Source organism: Pterocles gutturalis, unplaced genomic scaffold, assembly GCF_000699245.1.
Source record: "Pterocles gutturalis isolate BGI_N339 unplaced genomic scaffold, ASM69924v1 scaffold47391, whole genome shotgun sequence".
Taxonomy (NCBI): Eukaryota; Metazoa; Chordata; class Aves; order Pterocliformes; family Pteroclidae; genus Pterocles; species Pterocles gutturalis.
The window spans coordinates 23784-42586 of record NW_010107182.1 but is presented as its reverse complement, the minus strand read 5'-3'; the positions used below and the strand labels follow the sequence as shown (position 1 = coordinate 42586).

Below are 18803 nucleotides of genomic sequence, written 5' to 3'. Positions count from 1 at the left end.
TGTTTATGAAAAAGCATGACGTCAAAGCCAGTGAAAAAAATAATACCAATACTTAGGGCTAAACTTGCATAGCTTCCAAGAAGAGCCCCTGTGTGAACTGTTTGTTTCTCTACATGCGTGGCTAATTAGCGTAGGTTACTATAAGTCTGAGCAGTGGCATTCAAGTTCCTTCTGCTGTTTTAGGGTGGCTTGTTTATGGTGCTTCCATATGTGAATCCCTCAAACTGGACTAGTGTAGAGCAAAGGATATTGCAGTCACTTCTCTCTCAACCTATAAGTAGCATGCTGGAAATGCTTGAGTATAATCATTATCAGGTGAGTAGTTATTGCAGATTTATTTTAAAACCTGTTGCTAAGAAGGCTTACAGTATACAGAAGATCCTTTTCCTTTGATATCTAGTCTGCTTTATTTAATTTCTTCCACCAAAATAAGTGGGGGACCTACATGGTCACTTGTAACAGCAGATGTCACTTTAGTGGAACTGTTCTAAACCAAAAAAAAACTTTCCAGCGTATTGCTCTATTTTTGGTTTTCTATCTTCCAAAAAAAATATTAATGAACAAAAAAAGGTGACAAAGAGTTTCCAGGATATTGTTGAAGACTTTGCGTGGAAAAAAATCGCCTTTATTCTCTTGCTTATTTAGGGTGTGTGAGAATAGTTCGGTATGAGGTTTTTTCATATTTTGTATATAAAAAAAATTCTGAATATTGAAAAACATATCTTAAATACAAAAATAGCTGTTGCTGAGGACAGTGATTGATCTGAACTAAAACACTTCTTTTCTTGCATCGTATTTGCATAATGTGTTTATAAACAGGTTGTCTTATTTGTATATGATTTAGGCCATATATCTGAGATATAAATTATTTTTAGGCAAAAAAAATGGTCTATTCCTTTTTTTTTTTAGCCAATGTGTTACTTTAAAAAAAAAAGAAGAACAACAAACCAAAACCTAAAAACCCAACAGCAAACCTTTTGATCTCTGTTACTTGACATCTCATAAAGGATAGCAATCCGTACTATTTGGTCTTTATTGGTAGATACTAATAAGTAAAATGAGTCCTGCAGTGAAACTTGTTTCTCCGTATTTTAGTGAAAACTAAATATTGCGTAGCTGAAGGTCGGAATGGAGAACCATCTGTTCTGGAGTACCTATATAAACTGGAAAACCTGAGCATTGGTCTTAGGTGAGAAGTCTCATGTTGTAGAAAAATAAGTGGAACTTCTTGGTTTATCGTTATTAAGTCAATTGTTGAAACACTAGTTCATAAACTGCCACCGAATGCGAATTAGTGAAGCGCTGTTGGAGCTGCACAGGTTTGTATTTCAAGTCAAATGCTTAGCTGGTATATATGTCACAAATGTATAGCTCAAATCGATAACACATATAATTATGTTGTAAAATAACAAAGCACTTTTTAAATTGTGTCATCCAGGTGCAGACTCACCTTGAGAATCCAACCAAGTACCATATTCAGCAAGCCCAGCGGCAGCAGGTAAAGCAGTACCTCTCTACCACTCTAGCAAATAAACATGCCAACCAAGCCCTGAGCTTGCCATGTCCAAACCAGCCCGGTGATCATGTCATGCCGCCTGGAACTGGAAGCAGCGCACCCAACAGTCCGATGGCTATGCTTACCCTTAACTCCAACTGTGAGAAAGAGGTAATAGGCTCTTGTTATGCATATTTTTTCAGTAAAATGGAATTGCGATCTGCTTTCTTTCTGTTTTAAACTGTATTTGCTTGTTAGAAAGATGTCATGTTTATATTCTTTTCTGAACTGTTTATTTGGAAAATGCAACTACTACCTCTGTGTCTGCCTGTTGAATATATATTTGCATAGACCATTTTGGCAAAAAAACTGTGTCCCTCTAACTTCCTCTTTTTTGAACTATTTTAGCTAGTTAATGCTTATTAAAACTACTCTCCCCCCCCCCTTGCTTGGTGCACACAGTGAATAATTGACCTTTAGAGAATACAAAGCAGTTTTGTAAGCTGTAGCTTTCTGGAATAATGTTATTTATGGCTCACTCGTGTAGAAAGGGCAAAGAGCATAGCAAAAATAACTGAAACACACAAAGCTTTTTGAGATATTTTAGATATTTTCACAGTAAAATTTGAGCAAGTCTCTTACTTAGCTGGAAGGCTAGATTATCCCAGCTAATATACCCTAAAATGTTACTGGTTGGTGTTTCGGGATGAGTGCAGTGCTGCAAATAGAAGATTTCGCTACCCTATGCCTAGAAGCCCCTCATAACTTGTCTTAATCTTTGCTGGAAAAAACTTAGTTGGATGAAGAATCATGTCAATGCTTTTGTAACTTGACAAATGGGAGACAATTATAGAGCTTCTTGTGTCTCCTCAGCCTCTCTCCTCAAGCCTTTCTGCCAGATTTTTAATACAGATGCACTCTGTGAGGGGAAAATGTTATGCAACTTTGAGAAACAGAACATATTTTGTACATGCAAGATAAATTACTTGTGCTCCATAGCTTCAGAAGAAATGAAAATCAAATAGTTCCATCCTGTTATCCCAGTTGTACCCAAATCTTTCTTTTTTTTTTTCCTCAAGATATTTACAGCTTCACTTTGCTGTGTCATCAGGCACATGTGTGCATGACACTGTTTCAATCGTGCTCTTTTTGGGACTGAGACTGTGCCATGAACTCAGATCCATGCTTTGCTTTTTCTTTTTTTTTTCTTTTTTTTCCTTTTTTATTTCTGCAGGGATTTTATAAATTTGAAGAGCAAAGCAGGGTTGAGAGTGAGTGCCCGCCTCTGAATACACACTCACGAGCATCATGCATGCAGGTACTGGATGACACAGGAGCTGGAGCACAGGTCCCCTTTCTAATGAGCATGTTTCTTTGAAGTTATGTTGAAGAATAAACTTGCCCTGTAGTGTCTTTAAGAAGTTGAATATCAGATGTACTTAAGAAACAAAACAATAATGTTATTAGCATTGCTGTCAAAAGTGCCTTCAAACATCTGAAGAGGGCTAGTGCTTTTCTAGCAGAAGAATGTATCAACCATGCTTTAAGGTCTGACTTCAGGAAATCTTTACTAATGCAGTTTTCCCAAGGTGGCATGTATGTGTTCTTGTCCTGATAGTTTCTAAGACCACATTTCTGTGCAGATCACACTTGCATTTTAAAAAATGATATGAGAAGGCTTTAATCCATCTGTGGTAATTTGTCCTCAGGAGTCATCCTTCTATTTTATTTTAAGGTTTTGGTTTTTTAGACTGAGGAGTTTTTATTTCTAGTAACAAGACTTGATACAGGCTGTAACTGTTAGTTCCTTTCTTGCCATCACTTCCAGTCAGTGTAGTTTGTTCTGATCACACTTTCTTGAGCCAATACGAAAATCCCATATACTACTATTTCTACCATCAGTTTTATGAATTGATTTTGCATATGACTGTCACTCAAGCTCCTTTTCTATAGTGAGCAAAAAGGAAGTAGTCAGTCCTGCAGGACAGTTTGGAGCACCTGCACAGGTGCTTTGGAGGGCTCTGTTCTCCTGACCGTGCAGGAGCTTATGGAGGCACCTTCCAGCCCCAGAAAGGAGATGGCTTGCACCACCTAAAATCATTTCCGATCTGCTCTTGGTTGGTGCTTCCTGGGAAGGTCTGTGAGGAACATGAATCCCAACAGATTCTGTTGTTGAAGGCAGGCAGCCTTCGCCCAGCAGCAAGCCTTTGCTCCCTCTCCTTCCCCTACAGGAGTCAGGGACTCAGGCATTTTACTGTTTGTACGCCAGTTTTGACCCCATATCTAGAGGGAAGAGGTGCAGGGCAGGCAGGCAGTGCTGCATGGGGTGGAGAGACTTATGTTGTTAGCTCCTGGTAGAACAAGCTACGGTGTCTCTTCCACCCTTCCCGGTAGGAGCAGTGTGTCTGTGGGCAGGTAGTGCAGGGTAACCGCTGGTGGGAGGAGTGGGTTAGACCATGAAGCCTCAGCTTTATCACAGCCAGACTGTCCTGGCTAAATAGCAGGAGTCATGGCTGAGGAGCTGGGTTTGGAGTGTGGGAGAACTGCACAGACACCTCTTCTTGGGCCTGTGATGCAGAGAGCTGGTGCGTGGTTGAAGTGCTTTGTCAGGCTTCTGTATCCTAGAGGTTTTGATAACTGGTTTGTTTTTCTTTGTCCATCTTTTCTGCTGCAGATGGATGATGTGATTGATGACATAATTAGTCTGGAGTCAAGTTACAATGAAGAAATCCTTGGCTTGATGGACCCAGCTCTGCAAATGGCAAATACGGTACAACGATCCTTTCCATTTGGTTTCCCTATTAAGTCTAATTGTCTTGCCTCAAGAGAATGCAGAACTGTAGCATGACTTTTTCTACAAGCAGTTAACTAGTTATTGTATTGTTCCACAGAGGATAATTAGATTTTCTTTGAAGTGTTTAAGGTACACAGTTGCAATGGAAAACACGAATTTAAAAACACAAGCTGGAGTCAGGTCAAGGGAATACAAAGGACGATTTTGCTTTTCTTATTTCAAAATCAGTTAGATGATTGTAACTGAGGAATGAACTGAACTTACAGAAGTGAGCTCATACCCATTGATATAAAGATTGCTGTGGACATTACACTTGGCTTCAGAAAGCCTAGAAGAAACCTCCGGCACCCACAGTTCCTGTATCTTGTCATGTTCAAGTAAGAAATGATATGCCACACTTAAGCATGTGTAAGCATCCCTGTCTGGAAGCGCTCTAGTTTAACTGTTAGCTCTAACATCATAGCTTTAGCTTAACCTCATTTCAAATGGACAGAAGTCCCTAACTACATGACAGCAAAGATATTACGAAATCTACGGAGGAAAAAAAATAATGTAAAAACCAACCTTCAACAAAGAAAAGGGGAAGGAATAAAGAAACTTAATAAACAGAATGGGAGAAGGGGATGTAGGAAGCCTGTGAAAAAAGACAAGAACACAGAGGTGCGGTTACCTCCGAGTTGCGGTTTCTCTTTGCTGGCTCACATTGCGGTGAGCATTAATATAATCGTACTTTTGGCATAATCTTATTTTGATCTTTTGTGGAGGGTAGCTCCAGTGAATTTTTTGCCTTAGGCTTAAGTGCTGTTAGATCTGGCTGAGTAGATGTCTGCCAGTGCTGGCGTCTGTTTCTTTTTTATCTACTGCCAAAATTTACAGATTATCACATAGCATTGATTTTTGTAGCATAGGTTTACATTTGCTGACAGTAGTTGTCTGATGTCATGTAGCCTAGTCCTATGCTCCGACAGATTCCCGCAGCCCTCAGAGACATGGTGCGTGCCGCAGGAAACGGCCCACCAGCGTCTTCGCTAAATAGTGCCCTTTGAGTAGACAGAGAAATAACTGCAGAGTCCTACCAGAAAGAATAAATTTTCTTTTAATCTAAGATTACTTGAAAAGTGCATCTGTCCTGGAGTTTGAAAGGAAAACTTAAAAACCCATGAAAAGATAGTTTTCAAGATAATGATTTTTTTTTTTTTAATGGGGGGTTCAGGTTCTTCTAGAGTCTTTACTCTGAAGTTCCATTGGATTGGGACCCATTAAATTAGAAGGGACTTGGATCTTTTTGTGCTTTTTTTCCTATCTCATTTCACAGGGACCCCAGCAGTGGCTCTTTGTTTCAAGACAAGCACATAACGGTACACTACGTTCTTTTGGTGCGAGGAGTCCATGTAGTCAATATTTAGGGTAGTCTGCATCCCTCCCATTTGCTGTGTGATGATAAGCCTTGTGAAGACTGCCCGATCCACATTTGCTGTGAAATTTCAGAAATGGTCCACTGTATGTTGTGAAGTCTGTAAAATAAGGATATGAAATAGTAGAACGAAGACTTCTTTACTGATACGTTTAAATTGCTGGAGGCAAAAAGCATATTTCAGTCTCTGAATTAGCCTGGTACCAATCCTGTAGAGGTGGAAATTGAACCATGTTTCCAAACAGTCTGTTTGGGGAAAAAATGAACCTGATGTAACAGACTCTTTTCTTTTGGAACAGGATTTAGCTCTTGAAACACCCAGCATTTTACTAATAAGGAATTAATGTCTGTAGACTGAGCTAAGTAGAGGTGGAAGAAATCAAGAGGAAATGGTCTCTAAAGAGACACAACCTATAAATAGCTGTGCCGAGACTATGACAAAGGCTGCTATTGTTCCATAGCCAACAAAGAACAAAAGAACCAGTTTGTTACATTTGGTAACAGTACTTAATTGATAAGCAAAATTGGAGATTTCTGTGTAGTGTGAGCTAAGGGAAGTTTCCAAGTACCTCTTAATTGAAAAGGGCTCATTGCAATGAACTGCTTGTGGAAGTGTTTGTAAACTTTGGTATTGGGTCACAAGTTAACTGGCTTTGCTTCTGCGATGAAAGGTATCGCAAAATGGTCACTGGTTTGCTGAGAGGGTTTTCTGCGTAGATATGATCTAGTAATTGAATTGCTAGGTACTGTGTAAAGTACTCTTGTATGCCCCATTGAGACGACAACTAATTCATCCAACTAATCAGTTTTGTGGAAGAGTCTGACATGGAAAGCCATGCGAGTGAGTGCAGCTCCACTTCTAAATGGGACTTTCCTGAGGAAGTTAAACTCTAGAAGTAGAGAGGAGCCTTATTTCAGGGACTGTCGCTGAGTGCATACTTGTAAGGGAACAGCACAATATGTTGCAGGCTGCACGAGCTGGAGAGCAGAATCCCTCCCAGCGTGTACTGATACCTTAGAAACAGCCTTGTTAATGACACAACTGATGTCTCAATGATTTATGTAGAGCCTGAATGTGGGTGCTTGTGCTGCTGGAGTAGTGAACGAGAAAGGAAAGCCTCAGATTCCCCTGAATGTCATGAATCTGCAGTAATGATGACTATTTGAAATTTCTGCTGTATAAAAGCAGTGATTTGTTCTTGCACTTTGTGAAGCCGAGACCTAGAAATATGAAATCTCAGAAATGAAAGCTTTCCAGACCACGCTGTTTCAATGAAGTCAACAAGCTATGGCTGGCATAAGCCACTCTTCCTTCTTTTACTTTCTGTGAGAGTAGAGGTGGATGATCTGAATGATGCTGTATTTAAATTTCTTCTTAGACAGAAGTGACTAATAAAGCCTTAAGGGAAGCATATTTAAGTTGGAAAGATGCTGGAGTTTGAAGGCAGGAGAGGAGCCTCCTTAGCAACAGAAAAAGGACATAAAATTCTATGTCTTTGTCAGTTTTGAGACTCTCATCTTCCCAATGAAACGGCTCTGGGAGTTTTACACAGTTTCCTATTGTTTTGTACTGGAGGAAATGTTGTATGCACCTTTCAGGTGAAAGGGGTTGTATAAAGTTAGTCCCAAAGATGTGACTTCCAGCCATCATGGAGAAGAGGCCTCTCAGAGGCTCATACTGAGTGTGGACTGTATACGTAGGCACACTTGTAGTAAAAAGTTAGAACTGAAGTTTTGACCTGTGGAGTTCAGCTTGCTGAGAAGAGTAGTCAAATATGACAATCGGTCTCTGCTGGTGGATTACGGATTTAAACTGAGATTGTTGGCATGAACCTCTAATGTCATTTTCCTTGATAAGGGTTCACGTGTACATGCAAACTGCGACATTTATCAGCTGTGCAAATTTCTCCCTTCATCTTCCTTTATTTAGATAGTGCTGCATCAGCAGTACTTGTGCTTTGGTTGTTGCACAGCTCTTGGTATGGTTCCTCCAGTGCTTGCAATTCCAGCAGGGCTTTCAGCATGCACATTCAGCAGCTGCTGCCTGCATTACGTTCCCCTTTTGTGATGATTGCTTGCACAGGTCCCGATTTATTTGCATGGAAGTTCGACAGTGTTGATACCTTAGTGGGGGGTGGGAAATAAATTGCAAACCTATTGTAACAAGCTTTACTCAGGCTTCGAGATGCTGGTGTCTAGATTTCATTGGAGGAGGGGAGAATTTTTTATTTCCTGAAATTCCTAATTAGATTTCACATGTCTGGTTCTGAACTTCAAGTCCCTGGGCTACAAACAAGTTCTTTGTGCTCTCTCTGTGCTTAGAAGCATGAATAGAAAAAGCACATCCAAGTCAGAAGGGTGTATGACGCTATTGCTGTGCCTGTGTCATGGAGGCATTTGAGGGGCCAAAAGATACAAGGGTCAGCCTTGTAGAGCAGTAAGAGAGAGAGAGTGGTCACCCTGACATGAATACGGGTACATCACAAGTTGGACTGTAGTTTGTGATGGACAGCTGTGACCTTAAATTTATTATAGGTGTTCTTTTTTTTTTTTTTAATATTGCATTCAAGAGCTAAGGGGAGGGTGAGGAATTGTAAGGCTGGATCTTGGTGAGAATTCAGTTAAATTTTTCCTCTGTCACTTAAAGATTGAGTCAGGGGACTTAATTTTGTTTTGTTGGCCACTGTCAGTTGAAGACAAGTTATCAGTATGGTTTCTAGCTGGTGGTACTTTAGTGGATGCGCATCAGCTTTGCTTCTTGTGGTAGCTCCAGATGGCAGAGGAATTTTCTTAGGTCTCAGTGTGGCAAGGACCATCAGTAGGAGTTCAGTAGTCCAGGCCGTGACTCACTCCATTGTATTCAACACTGTTATTTACATGGGTGTAAAGTTAATACTTTAATCTCTGCAGGATCAATGTCTCGGAGAGATTGGTTTTCTTTGCAGCAGCCAGTGATAAGTATTGCTACATGGATAAGATATCAAAGTGTTTTATACCTGTCTTTTCAAAACCTAACAAAAAAGAGATGGGTAAAATAATCCACTCAAGATAAACTTCTTTAAATACATTTCAATTTAAAGGGATAGCTTGATAAGTCTTGTTGGAATACTGTCCTATTTCTGTATAAATTTCCTTCCTTAAACATGCCTAAATAAGAATAACAGAGTGAACAAGTAATTGAGGAAGCTTCATGTCAAAATAATCTTCCTCCTGCTGGTGCGTGTTCTGGTTACATAAGTTAAAGTAAACTTAAATGTTTTCTGTGTAGGTAGCTTTCAAATCACATGAAAAATGTGATTAATTAATACAGTGTTCTCCCTCAGGCATGTGACAGCTTGCTAAGTGCTTTCACTCATGTATTGCTGGAAGAATGGGGGCTTCCTCCAGGAATGTTCTGTAGGCTCTTTCAGATATTTTGAGTAAGAGAAGTGATGGAGGCACATATGTAATAGTTGCACTGAAAAATATGGAGCAATAATATAGCAATATTTTCAGCATGTTACCTCTTCTGCATATTCTCTGTCTGCATATTTTTCGAAGACAGAATTTTCCCAATGTAGGTGTTTATTCCTCGTGCCTGTGCGTATCTGTGACTTTTGCTGACCTTACTGCACGCTTTGTTTGAACACAGAAAAGAGCACAGATTTCTTAGCAGATCCTATCTCTCCTGTACGAAGCCTTTCATAAGGGCGAGACAAATAATCCTTTTCCTTGTTTGTCTTTTCCAGTTGCCTGTGTCTGGCAATTTGATTGACCTTTATGGCAACCAAAGCATGCCTCCTCCAGGACTAAACATCAGCAACTCATGTCCAGCTAATCTTCCTAATATAAAAAGGGAGCTCACAGGTAAATATGTCTATAAATATATGCTCCACCTTGGAGCAATAGTGTAATTGTTTTGAATTCAGGTGATATTGTACATAATTTCTGTTATGAGAAAGAATATATGGATGAATAGTTACTTTCTGCTTTACAGCCCATTGTTTAGCAGATGCATTAGCCTGCAAAGCAGTTGTGTCCATGTGTGGGCATGTGTGTGTTCACTGTGACAGGTTAAAATCCCTAGTTGTTATAGTGAAATCTGAACATTGAAAACATTGTGTCACAGGAAGCTTCCATGCATCTCTCGCAGAACTGTTTTCTAGTTTGGGCTTATTGTTTGCTCTGTCAACACCAAACTTTAACAACTTCATATCTGGAGTCTGTGGGATACATACCGAGGAATGACACATGTTGAGGCTTTACTGCCCTCTCCAACTAGAGTAATGAACTGTTGTAGACACTTAAATCACATCAAATGTAAAATTAGACACGAGAGAGAGATGTGCATCTCTTAAGATGAAAATGAAGTATCCTGTACATTTTTTGTCATTTTGGTTCTTCCAGAAGTGCTCTGAATAAGCTGAGGGAGGCAAGGGGAGGGAAGGGGGACGTTAAAAGCCTCTTTCTCTCAAGCACATGTAAAGAAGCTAAATAGCTGGAAGGAAGAAGTTTCGTATTCTCAAGCATGTTTTATTTTTACTGTTCTCCTTCACTTGAAAGGATGTAACCACGTGTAGGGTCCGGTATACAAGGCAAGCTTGTACAGGAGGAACAAATGGAGATGAACTGATGATGAAACCATCTTAATACCTGGAAATGGCTGTTCTTAAGCCCAACAGAGAGTTATACTGTATGCAGTATAGTAGAGACATAGTTTCATTCTTGTCTGTCGTCTTTCTGGGTTTCTGTTGTGAAAACTCACAGCTGACTCAGTTGCAAAGCAGGTTCTGGGAAGGAGGTTTAAGTAGAGCAGTTTTAATAGCCCAGGACTCAGCTTCTCAGGAGGAAATGCCAGCTCTCTGAGCTGGCAGATATTTGCATTTATGACTCCACAAAATTTGAGTTCAGCACCAAATGAAGACACAGAAACTGCACAGTGATTTGTGGCTGCTAGAAAAAGAAAGTCTTGTACAGTGATGGTATTATGTTAAGAGGAAGGTAGGAGTGGATGAGAACTACTCAAAATCTTGCATTAGTTTAATTGCCCCAGTTATAGGAAGTTAAAGGTAGCTGTAGACTGAAAACTAAACACCCAACTTGTCAGATATACAGGCAGGTGGATTCACTGCAGATGGTTGTGTGAGACTTCAGGCAAAGAAGGCAGAGAGGGGAAATTAGTGAGTGAAGTGATCTTATGGAAGTCCTCAGTACATCAAAATAGACCTCAACTAAGTTAAATGTCTGTATGTTATATTTAGCTGTACACAGAAACAATTTAGATGAGTGATTTTTCTGTTAAAAATATTTGCTAGCAGTTTGCATTTGGGAATTAAACTCAAATTTAACAGTAGTCACTTTGACATTGGTCTGGCCAAGCCTTTTTGCAGAAAGCACTGTTGATGGTGCTTTCTGACAGCCTGAGATTTTAAAATCAGCATGTTACTGCAGGCAGGAGTCTTTTGGTTCTCCATTTCCTGATCTTGTTCTTGGAGTTAGGTTGGAGAGAACTTGCAGTATTTAAATCTACCATTTGCAGAAACCTTTCTCTGTCCTGTATAAGTATCAAAATTACAAAGAACCAAGAAAAGTCAAATCTGTTATCCTGGTGTCTGATGTTGATGATGGTTGTGAGTTCTCAGCTGTAGTATCTATATACTGAAGGCTTTAATGGGAATCCTGCTCACGTGGGAGTGCGGTTTCCATCAGTTTTGTCCTTACAAACCTCGTATCTGTTTCATAAGGTAATGTCAGATTAAACGCAGATTTCATTGACATGTGCAATAGTCTCTCAAGCTTTTTTGGGGATCCTTTGGGAGCCTAGTGTAAAAGATGTCTTGTAATACTGCATGTAATATTGGGGTAGCTCTCTATTGTAAGAAGTGAAGTAGTCAACTTCCAGTACTCCGAACCCTTTACGACCTGTTATTTTGAATTGGGTGCAACATAATATTCCATAAAAATTAAAACACAGGAAAGAAACTTGTTGGAATGAGTGAGGGGGTTTATTTCCATAATGGACTGTATGATGATAGTTCACATGTTCATTTGTCCTCACTGACTGACTGCAAAACTAAAAAATGCTTGCTGGTTTTGAGATCTAAGTGCAACAGGGCAAGGATTAATGACCTTGCCCTTTTTAAAAACCAAAAGGGATAGAACAAACAAAAAAACCCAACCCTAAAATTGCTTGAGAAATGTAAGTCGTAATGAGAACTGAAAATAACAAATTTAGTTATGCTTTTGCCTGAGCTATTACATGCTGGAGTTGGATAACAAATGTGTGGAGCAAGGTTAAGAATAGTTTGAGACAACTGATGTGCAGCATGGTTGTCATTATTTTTCTTTTTGCTTTTCCTGAAGTAAGGACCATTGTTTTCTAACACTATTGCTAATAAAGGTGTGGAATTTTTCATCTTTTTTTCATTCAATGAGAACAGTTAGTATAGCTGGAAAATACAGTATTTTTAGTACTTCAGTTATATCTTGAGTCCTGTGGTGATGTGCATGCACATGCCACAAAAGGACATAGCCTTAATTGCAGTGAGCAGAGCCTCTGACTCCTCACTGCTTCACATCCTGTGCAGGTAGCAATGCAATAAGCATGCTGTTCCTCTGGTTCAGCTTCTGTGTGTAAGCGTGCCAGCTGTATGTAAATGGAGGAGAAGGTATGTTGGATTTCAGCAGTTTGTTGTCCTCAAATACCTTGCTGAATCAGAGCCTCCGTGGGAAACATTCTAATCACAGAAGTCTGTATGGGAAGTGTGGGAAGAGATGCTCCGCAGGTGCAGGGGTGAAGTTCAACACCAGTGTTGTGTTTTGGCAATCACAGTTTACTGTACAGGCTCTTCTCACTTGTTGGAACAGGTATAATAATTGGTTTGACAAATATCGATCAGGTTTCCTGTGCAAGTGTTTCACAGACTGAAATGTTGTGTTTGAATTACTTCAATTCTAATTACTTCATTCACATGCACAGCATGTATTTTTCCTACAGAGTCAGAAGCGAGAGCGTTGGCTAAGGAGAGGCAAAAGAAAGACAATCACAACTTGAGTAAGTTTTGGTTCTTCGCATTTTGCACTGATTCTAGCAATGATTTTAGGCATTGTTTGAATGTTGGTGTTTTAAATCTGAATGAGAGACTGCATGTAGTATATAGTACAAGTTCATTATGTTATGCCCACAGATCAAATGCCTTGACTTCTTGTGAAATGTGTGCTTAAATCTACTATTGAATTTTAAACTCTATTTTTACTTTTTCAATAAGCCAAGTGAGCAGGTGGTTGTTACCAATGGAATTAATGGGAACAACATTTGATCCAGTTGCTTTTAACAAATCCACTTCACACAATTCTGCCTTTTTAAAAAAATTAGTCTAAAATCTCAGATACGTGATCAATCTGTGACTTTAAATGTCAGTGTACATCCTCCATGTGGCAATTTTATAAATTCCTTTTTTGAAAGGAACACACATTTCCAAGTTGGAAAAAAAAAATAAAATAGTGAGTATCTTATGACTTAAAGGATCCTTAAGTTGTCCTTTTCTACTTTATATTACTAGAAAAAAAGGAACTGTTTAATGTCTTGAACTGTTCAGAAGCCTTTTCCATCCCATGAAAAGCTAATGCAGGAAAACTGGTATTTAAGTTTAACTTTTGGATCCTCAAAATGTTGCATCTGGAAGAGCACTTGAAAAATGAGACTGTACATTTTTTCCCTTTTCCCGCTTTGGGATTTCCTGGGGCATGTAAATTTTTGTCTCTGAATTTGTCTGTGATGCTTTTCCTCAGGAAAACATTGGTTTCTCAGTTGAGTCCTATGCTAACTGGTTTTTAGTGTCTCAGTATAACTCTGCCACTTCAACAGTCACACATTTTTACAGTCTAGACAGAACTTCTGTCTTAGCGTGGCCATGTATAGGAGAGCAAAATAAATTACTCTGTTGCTTGATTTGAAGCTTCAGGCGAACATTTCAAAGGAGCTTAAAGAAATCTTTGATGAAACACTTTATATGTTGTAATTAATTGTGTGAATATTACTTGTAACGTTTGTGCTGTTTTTCCTAAAGTTGAACGAAGAAGAAGATTTAATATTAATGATCGTATAAAAGAACTAGGCACTTTGATACCCAAGTCAAATGACCCGTAAGTATAACATGCCCTAGGAGACTGGGAGGGAGGTGTTAAAAGAAAAACAATCTTAGGGGAGAAAAAGAATTTATTTAAAAAAAAAAAAATCCTGAGTTTTCTTGTATTGGTACTCCATGACTATAGAAATGCTTGAAGATGACAGCCTTAACAGAGGTAGAGTTGTCAGGATGTGGAACCTTATTCTGGTCTCGCTGCTTAGCTGGCTGCCTGGCTGCTTGTCTTGCTAAGTGATTCTTTTAATTTATTAGATGTCATAGCTTGGCAAGACAGAACCCATCCCTCTTTCTGTGTAAATGGAGGGCATTTCATCTGCGAAGCTATCACATTCCCCTTCCCTACAAGAAAAAAAGAAGAAAAATAAAGGGCATAGCTGTGTGGCTGTTCACTGATAATTTGCTAGTTTTGGGGTAAATTCCCAGTATTTCTTTTAGGTAATTTTACTGCTCCTAAATTGTCTTAATGCTTTCCCAGTGCTCATTCAATAGCAAGGAACCACTTGATCTGGAGCTTGAGAGTCTCACTTAAATCTGAATCAATACCCCATGACACTTTTGGGGAGAGTTTCTGTTATTTTCAGGCAGTTGCTCATGGAGCACCTCATAGCTACTCTTCAGAGGGGCTCTTTAGTTTCCTCTAAGGCAACCAAGACAATATTGTGTGGGATCACCCTACAGGACAGGTGGATCTTTGGTCTGAAAGTCTGCAGTAAATTTATTTTTTTTATTTAAACAATGTAACATAATGTAGGGGAGAAAGATAATGCAGGCAGCCTCTCTGAAGCAAGTGAAGGAGGAATAATGAGAGAAAAGCAGTATGAGAACAATGTACCCCCTGACTGAAGAACCATCACCCCCAGGCTGCGATGTGGCATTTGTATTTTAGCCAGATGCTTTAAGTTTAAAGCATCTAAATATGCTGCTGTATTGGGCTCTTCTCTTCCTACCGTAGCACAGCTGTCATGCAGTGCCACCAGGAGGAATATTGCTGCTTCTTGGGAGCTAAAGGGCCTCACGTCTTTCTCCCACAGAAGCACCGGGTCATACACGGTCCTTTAATTCCCCAGCTGAAATCAGGCATCACCCAGATGACAAGCCCTACGGTGGCTGCAAAGAGTTTTGTGGGGTTTGCTCTGTTTTGTCTTGCAGCCTTGCCATGACACAATGAAAGGAGCCCCAGGTCTTCAGTCGCCCTGCACAGTGCTGGTCCCAAACAGTGCAGAAGGCAGGGAGTTGGCCCTGGGGGGAGGGCTATGGGGGGCCAGGGCTGGCTGCAGTCTGCTGTGCAATAGCTGTACTCTGGCCCCCTCTAGTGCATTTCAAATGCCTTCTGCATTCGTAAACTTGGAGCAAGTATTAGCCAGGTGTTATGTATGTGTGAGGTGTAATCATATAACTCTTCCTTTTTTATTGATTTCGAAGGGATATGCGCTGGAATAAGGGAACTATTCTAAAAGCGTCAGTGGATTACATCCGTAAGCTGCAAAGAGAGCAGCAACGCACGAAGGAGCTTGAGAACAGACAGAAGAAGTTGGAACATGCCAACAGGCACCTGCTGCTCAGAATACAGGTTTGCTGATAAATAAGCTGCAAACGCTCCTGACGTTGCAGTGTGTGACTGCAAATAATAGTAACTGAAGCCTGTTTGTAGGAATGTGGGTTAGAGTGAACCACCATTTTGATAAACGGTGATCACTGCAGAAGTGTCTTCAGAGATTTTTCCAGAAAAAAAACTCAGAATACATTAGTTTAAAAAAAAAAACTCAAAGCAACAACAACAAAAACCCCAGCACTCCAGTAAAGCACTTTTGACTGGTCTACTTTTGTTGTACTATGGCCAGCATAAGTTACAAACCATACTATAAGAAAGATCTATATGGTAATATATATTTTGTGTGTGTGTCAGACCTAAATTGGGGAATTGGGACCTCATATATGATTTATTTGTTGATAATGATCAAATTTAGTTCAGCTGTTTGGGAGTATGTTCACTGTAGTTGTCTTGTTTGTGGAGGTTTTTTGACCTGTAGCTTTAGTGCCTGTTTTCTTTTCTTCTGAAGCAGTTTCAGATGGGTAGCAATAAATGAAATCTGTTTTGCTTGTGGGTTTTCTAAATTGTGTGGGGACCAATCTAGGCCTTATCTGTCAGAGAAGCTTTACAGGTTGCAGTCTTCTACATCTGGTTTCTTCTTCTCATCTTGATCTGCATCTCCATGATGCTCTACAGGAATCTGTCATCTGCTTTCTGGTGGAGGGTAAACACTGCTCACAGGACAAAACAGGTGGGGAGGGTGACAGACACTGCAGCATCATATTTTGAGTTCCCTGTGGGTAACTTGGGGGCTGGTGGCTCTATTTAGTGTTGAGGCAGCCCAGGCTTGTCTGAGAGCATTTGCAGAGAAGCACGCCTAATGCAAGTGCTCCAAGAGTTTTTGCAGCAAGACAGCCAAGAGCTATGGACATGGAGCTGTGTTTTTTTTTTTTTTTTTTTTTTTTTTGTCTGAGAAGCTATGGTTGGTTGTCTTCCTTGTTCCTTGAAGTCTGTAGGACTGTAAAATGGTTCTTCTCAACACTGAAAAGCAGTAGGTGTAATGAATGTTTTCTCTGTGGGCTGTTGCCTTGTTAGATTCACCCACATTCCCAATAGCCTGGGTTACACAGAGATTTAGGGGTGAGAACTCCGTTTCTCTAATTCCTTTGCCTTCACCTTAAGATGGGTGGGAAGCCTTAGCCTTCGAGCCTACACAGCTTTTGATGTCAACTTGGTTCTCCAGGTGGGCAAAGATAGCTGAATATCCAACCCTCTCCATAAAAGGGTGATTAAAGAAGTGTATCTAGAATTGGGTGTAAGGACACATTACACGCAGACAGTGATGTCCCAGATACTCTCATGTTGCTCCTCACCTGCAGTGCGAACAGCTGAGCTCTGCGTGCAGGCTGCAGTGTGCCAGGCTGGCTGCTGTATCGGGAGACCCTTGAACCACGGCACAGCTAATCCACAAAGTAGATAATGAAACTAGAAATACCTGGGAGTCAAGCGTGGCAGTAAACAGCTTTAAAATAGAAAGGGCTGGGATGAGCTTCAGTGCAGTTTTTGTACATTGAGCAATCTGTTTGCCCGAGTGAGACAATAAAGATGCATGACCCTTCTGCAGAGGAACATCAAGATGTGGTATTTCAAAGCTAAGGCAGATCAGTTTTTAAGCATCTTTTATCTTACTTTGCATTATCTATCTGCTCTGGCTCCTCCTTCAGTCAAAATAACATAAAAGCCAGACCCTTGAATAACCATGTATCTGGCAGCAAATAAGCTGAAGTCTGTATTTTACCTTTTTTTTGTTGATTCTGATTGAGCACAGAATGAGGAGCCTCAGATTTTTGGCACATTAACTGATGGAAGAAGTGCTTCCTTCTTCCACCTTCTTCATTGATCTTGCTGTGTGCCATTACAAGCTTGTTGTCTTGGCTTGAAAATGGAAAAAAGGCTATTAATCAACCTCGGTGTTAGGGATATCCAGAAGCGGTGAAATCACAAAAGTGATTGTGATTGGCCCGGTATAATGCATAAGTAAAAGCAGAACATGTCTCTTACTGCTGCATTTAAAAGAGGGCATTTAAGTGAATTCTTCTGTTATCTGCTGTCTGTCAAGTGCATCTATGTGATTAAACATGAAGGTGAGGCTTAAACTTTTCATGACGCTTCGAAGAACCCTGGCTGTGTGTGAAGTCTAAAGCCTTCCTATGACTTGCCTGTAATTTTTCAGTGCAGGAATAGTGTTGCTCAGTTTTGGCTGACCTCTTTACTTCCAACTCTACCAGACTTGTAGAATGAGAAATGTCCCTTCCAGTGGCACAGCAGGAAATGACAAGGATCATATAGATGTGCTATGCTTTCACATATGACTTCTTTTTAACAGTACTAAGTGTATGCTTCTGCTATTTCATTTTTTTCCCACAACTTATAAATGCTTTCCTCACCTCACCTGATGCCGAACTTGCCTACCGTGGCGCTGGTTTGAGAAGGGACCCGAGGGAAAATGGGGGCACTGGGTTTTGGCTCTGGTGTGGGTTCTGAGAAGTGTGAAGGACTTGTGTGTGGTGATGCTCACCCACCTCTTCAAGAAAATAGTGTACCTAAGAGCGTAAGATGACAGATTTAGCTTTCAGGTTTTTTTTTTAATTTGTCCCGTATCCTCCTTCACAGGAACTTGAGATGCAAGCTCGGGCACACGGACTGTCCCTTGTTCCATCTACAGGCCTTTGTTCCCCTGATATGGTCAACAGGGTCATCAAACAAGAGCCCGTGCTGGACAACTGCAACCAAGACATCATGCCGCACCACACAGACCTGTCTTGCACTACCACCCTCGATCTCACTGACGGTACCATCACTTTCAGTGACAACCTTGGAAATGTGACTGAACCGACCGGCACGTACAGCGTTCCTGCAAAAATGGGATCCAAACTGGAAGATATCTTGATGGACGATACCCTCTCCCCCGTTGGAGTAACTGACCCGCTACTTTCCTCTGTGTCTCCTGGAGCATCGAAGACGAGTAGCAGGAGGAGCAGTGTGAGCATGGAGGACACTGATCATGCTTGTTAGCATATACTTGGCACACCTTTCATAAACTGCTTTGTTTCTTGATCAGTAGATGAAATAATTTACCTTTTGTAGAATTTTTTGATTTTTTTCCCTTGTGCTTCATCAGTAGCCCAGTGTGTGTGCGTGTGTGTATATATTATATATATAGGATTTTTTTTAGAATTTTTGTGAAGAAACTTGTATATTCTATTTTAAATCTACCAATGCCTCCAAAATATTGTACAGGATATGTACAGTATCTGTGAACTGGATTCGCCAAGAACTTTGAACTGGTCAAATCTCCTCAAAGCAATAGAATTACAAATGAAGAGTCTGTTTCTACCGGGGGGAGGGGGAATCATAGAATTGTAAATACAACCTATTTACTT

The 18803-nt window shown here is 40.3% G+C and overlaps 1 protein-coding gene across 3 annotated transcripts; it reads left to right on the top strand.

Moving 5' to 3' along the window:
* The first annotated feature begins 256 nt into the window (after positions 1–256).
* Positions 257–18474, top strand: MITF (microphthalmia-associated transcription factor). Of its 3 annotated transcripts, none has more exons than XM_010088010.1 (9): positions 283–315; positions 1439–1666; positions 2730–2813; positions 4170–4265; positions 9432–9549; positions 12680–12736; positions 13752–13827; positions 15252–15399; positions 18034–18435. In XM_010088010.1, the coding sequence occupies exons 1-9, from the start codon at positions 283–285 to the stop codon at positions 18433–18435; spliced, it is 1242 nt and encodes a 413-aa protein (XP_010086312.1). The 3 variants fall into 3 exon arrangements, with proteins under 3 accessions (XP_010086313.1, XP_010086312.1, XP_010086311.1); XM_010088009.1 differs by having other exon boundaries at positions 12662–12736; XM_010088011.1 differs by lacking the exon at positions 2730–2813 and having other exon boundaries at positions 257–315; positions 18034–18474.
* Positions 18475–18803: the final 329 nt, after the last annotated feature.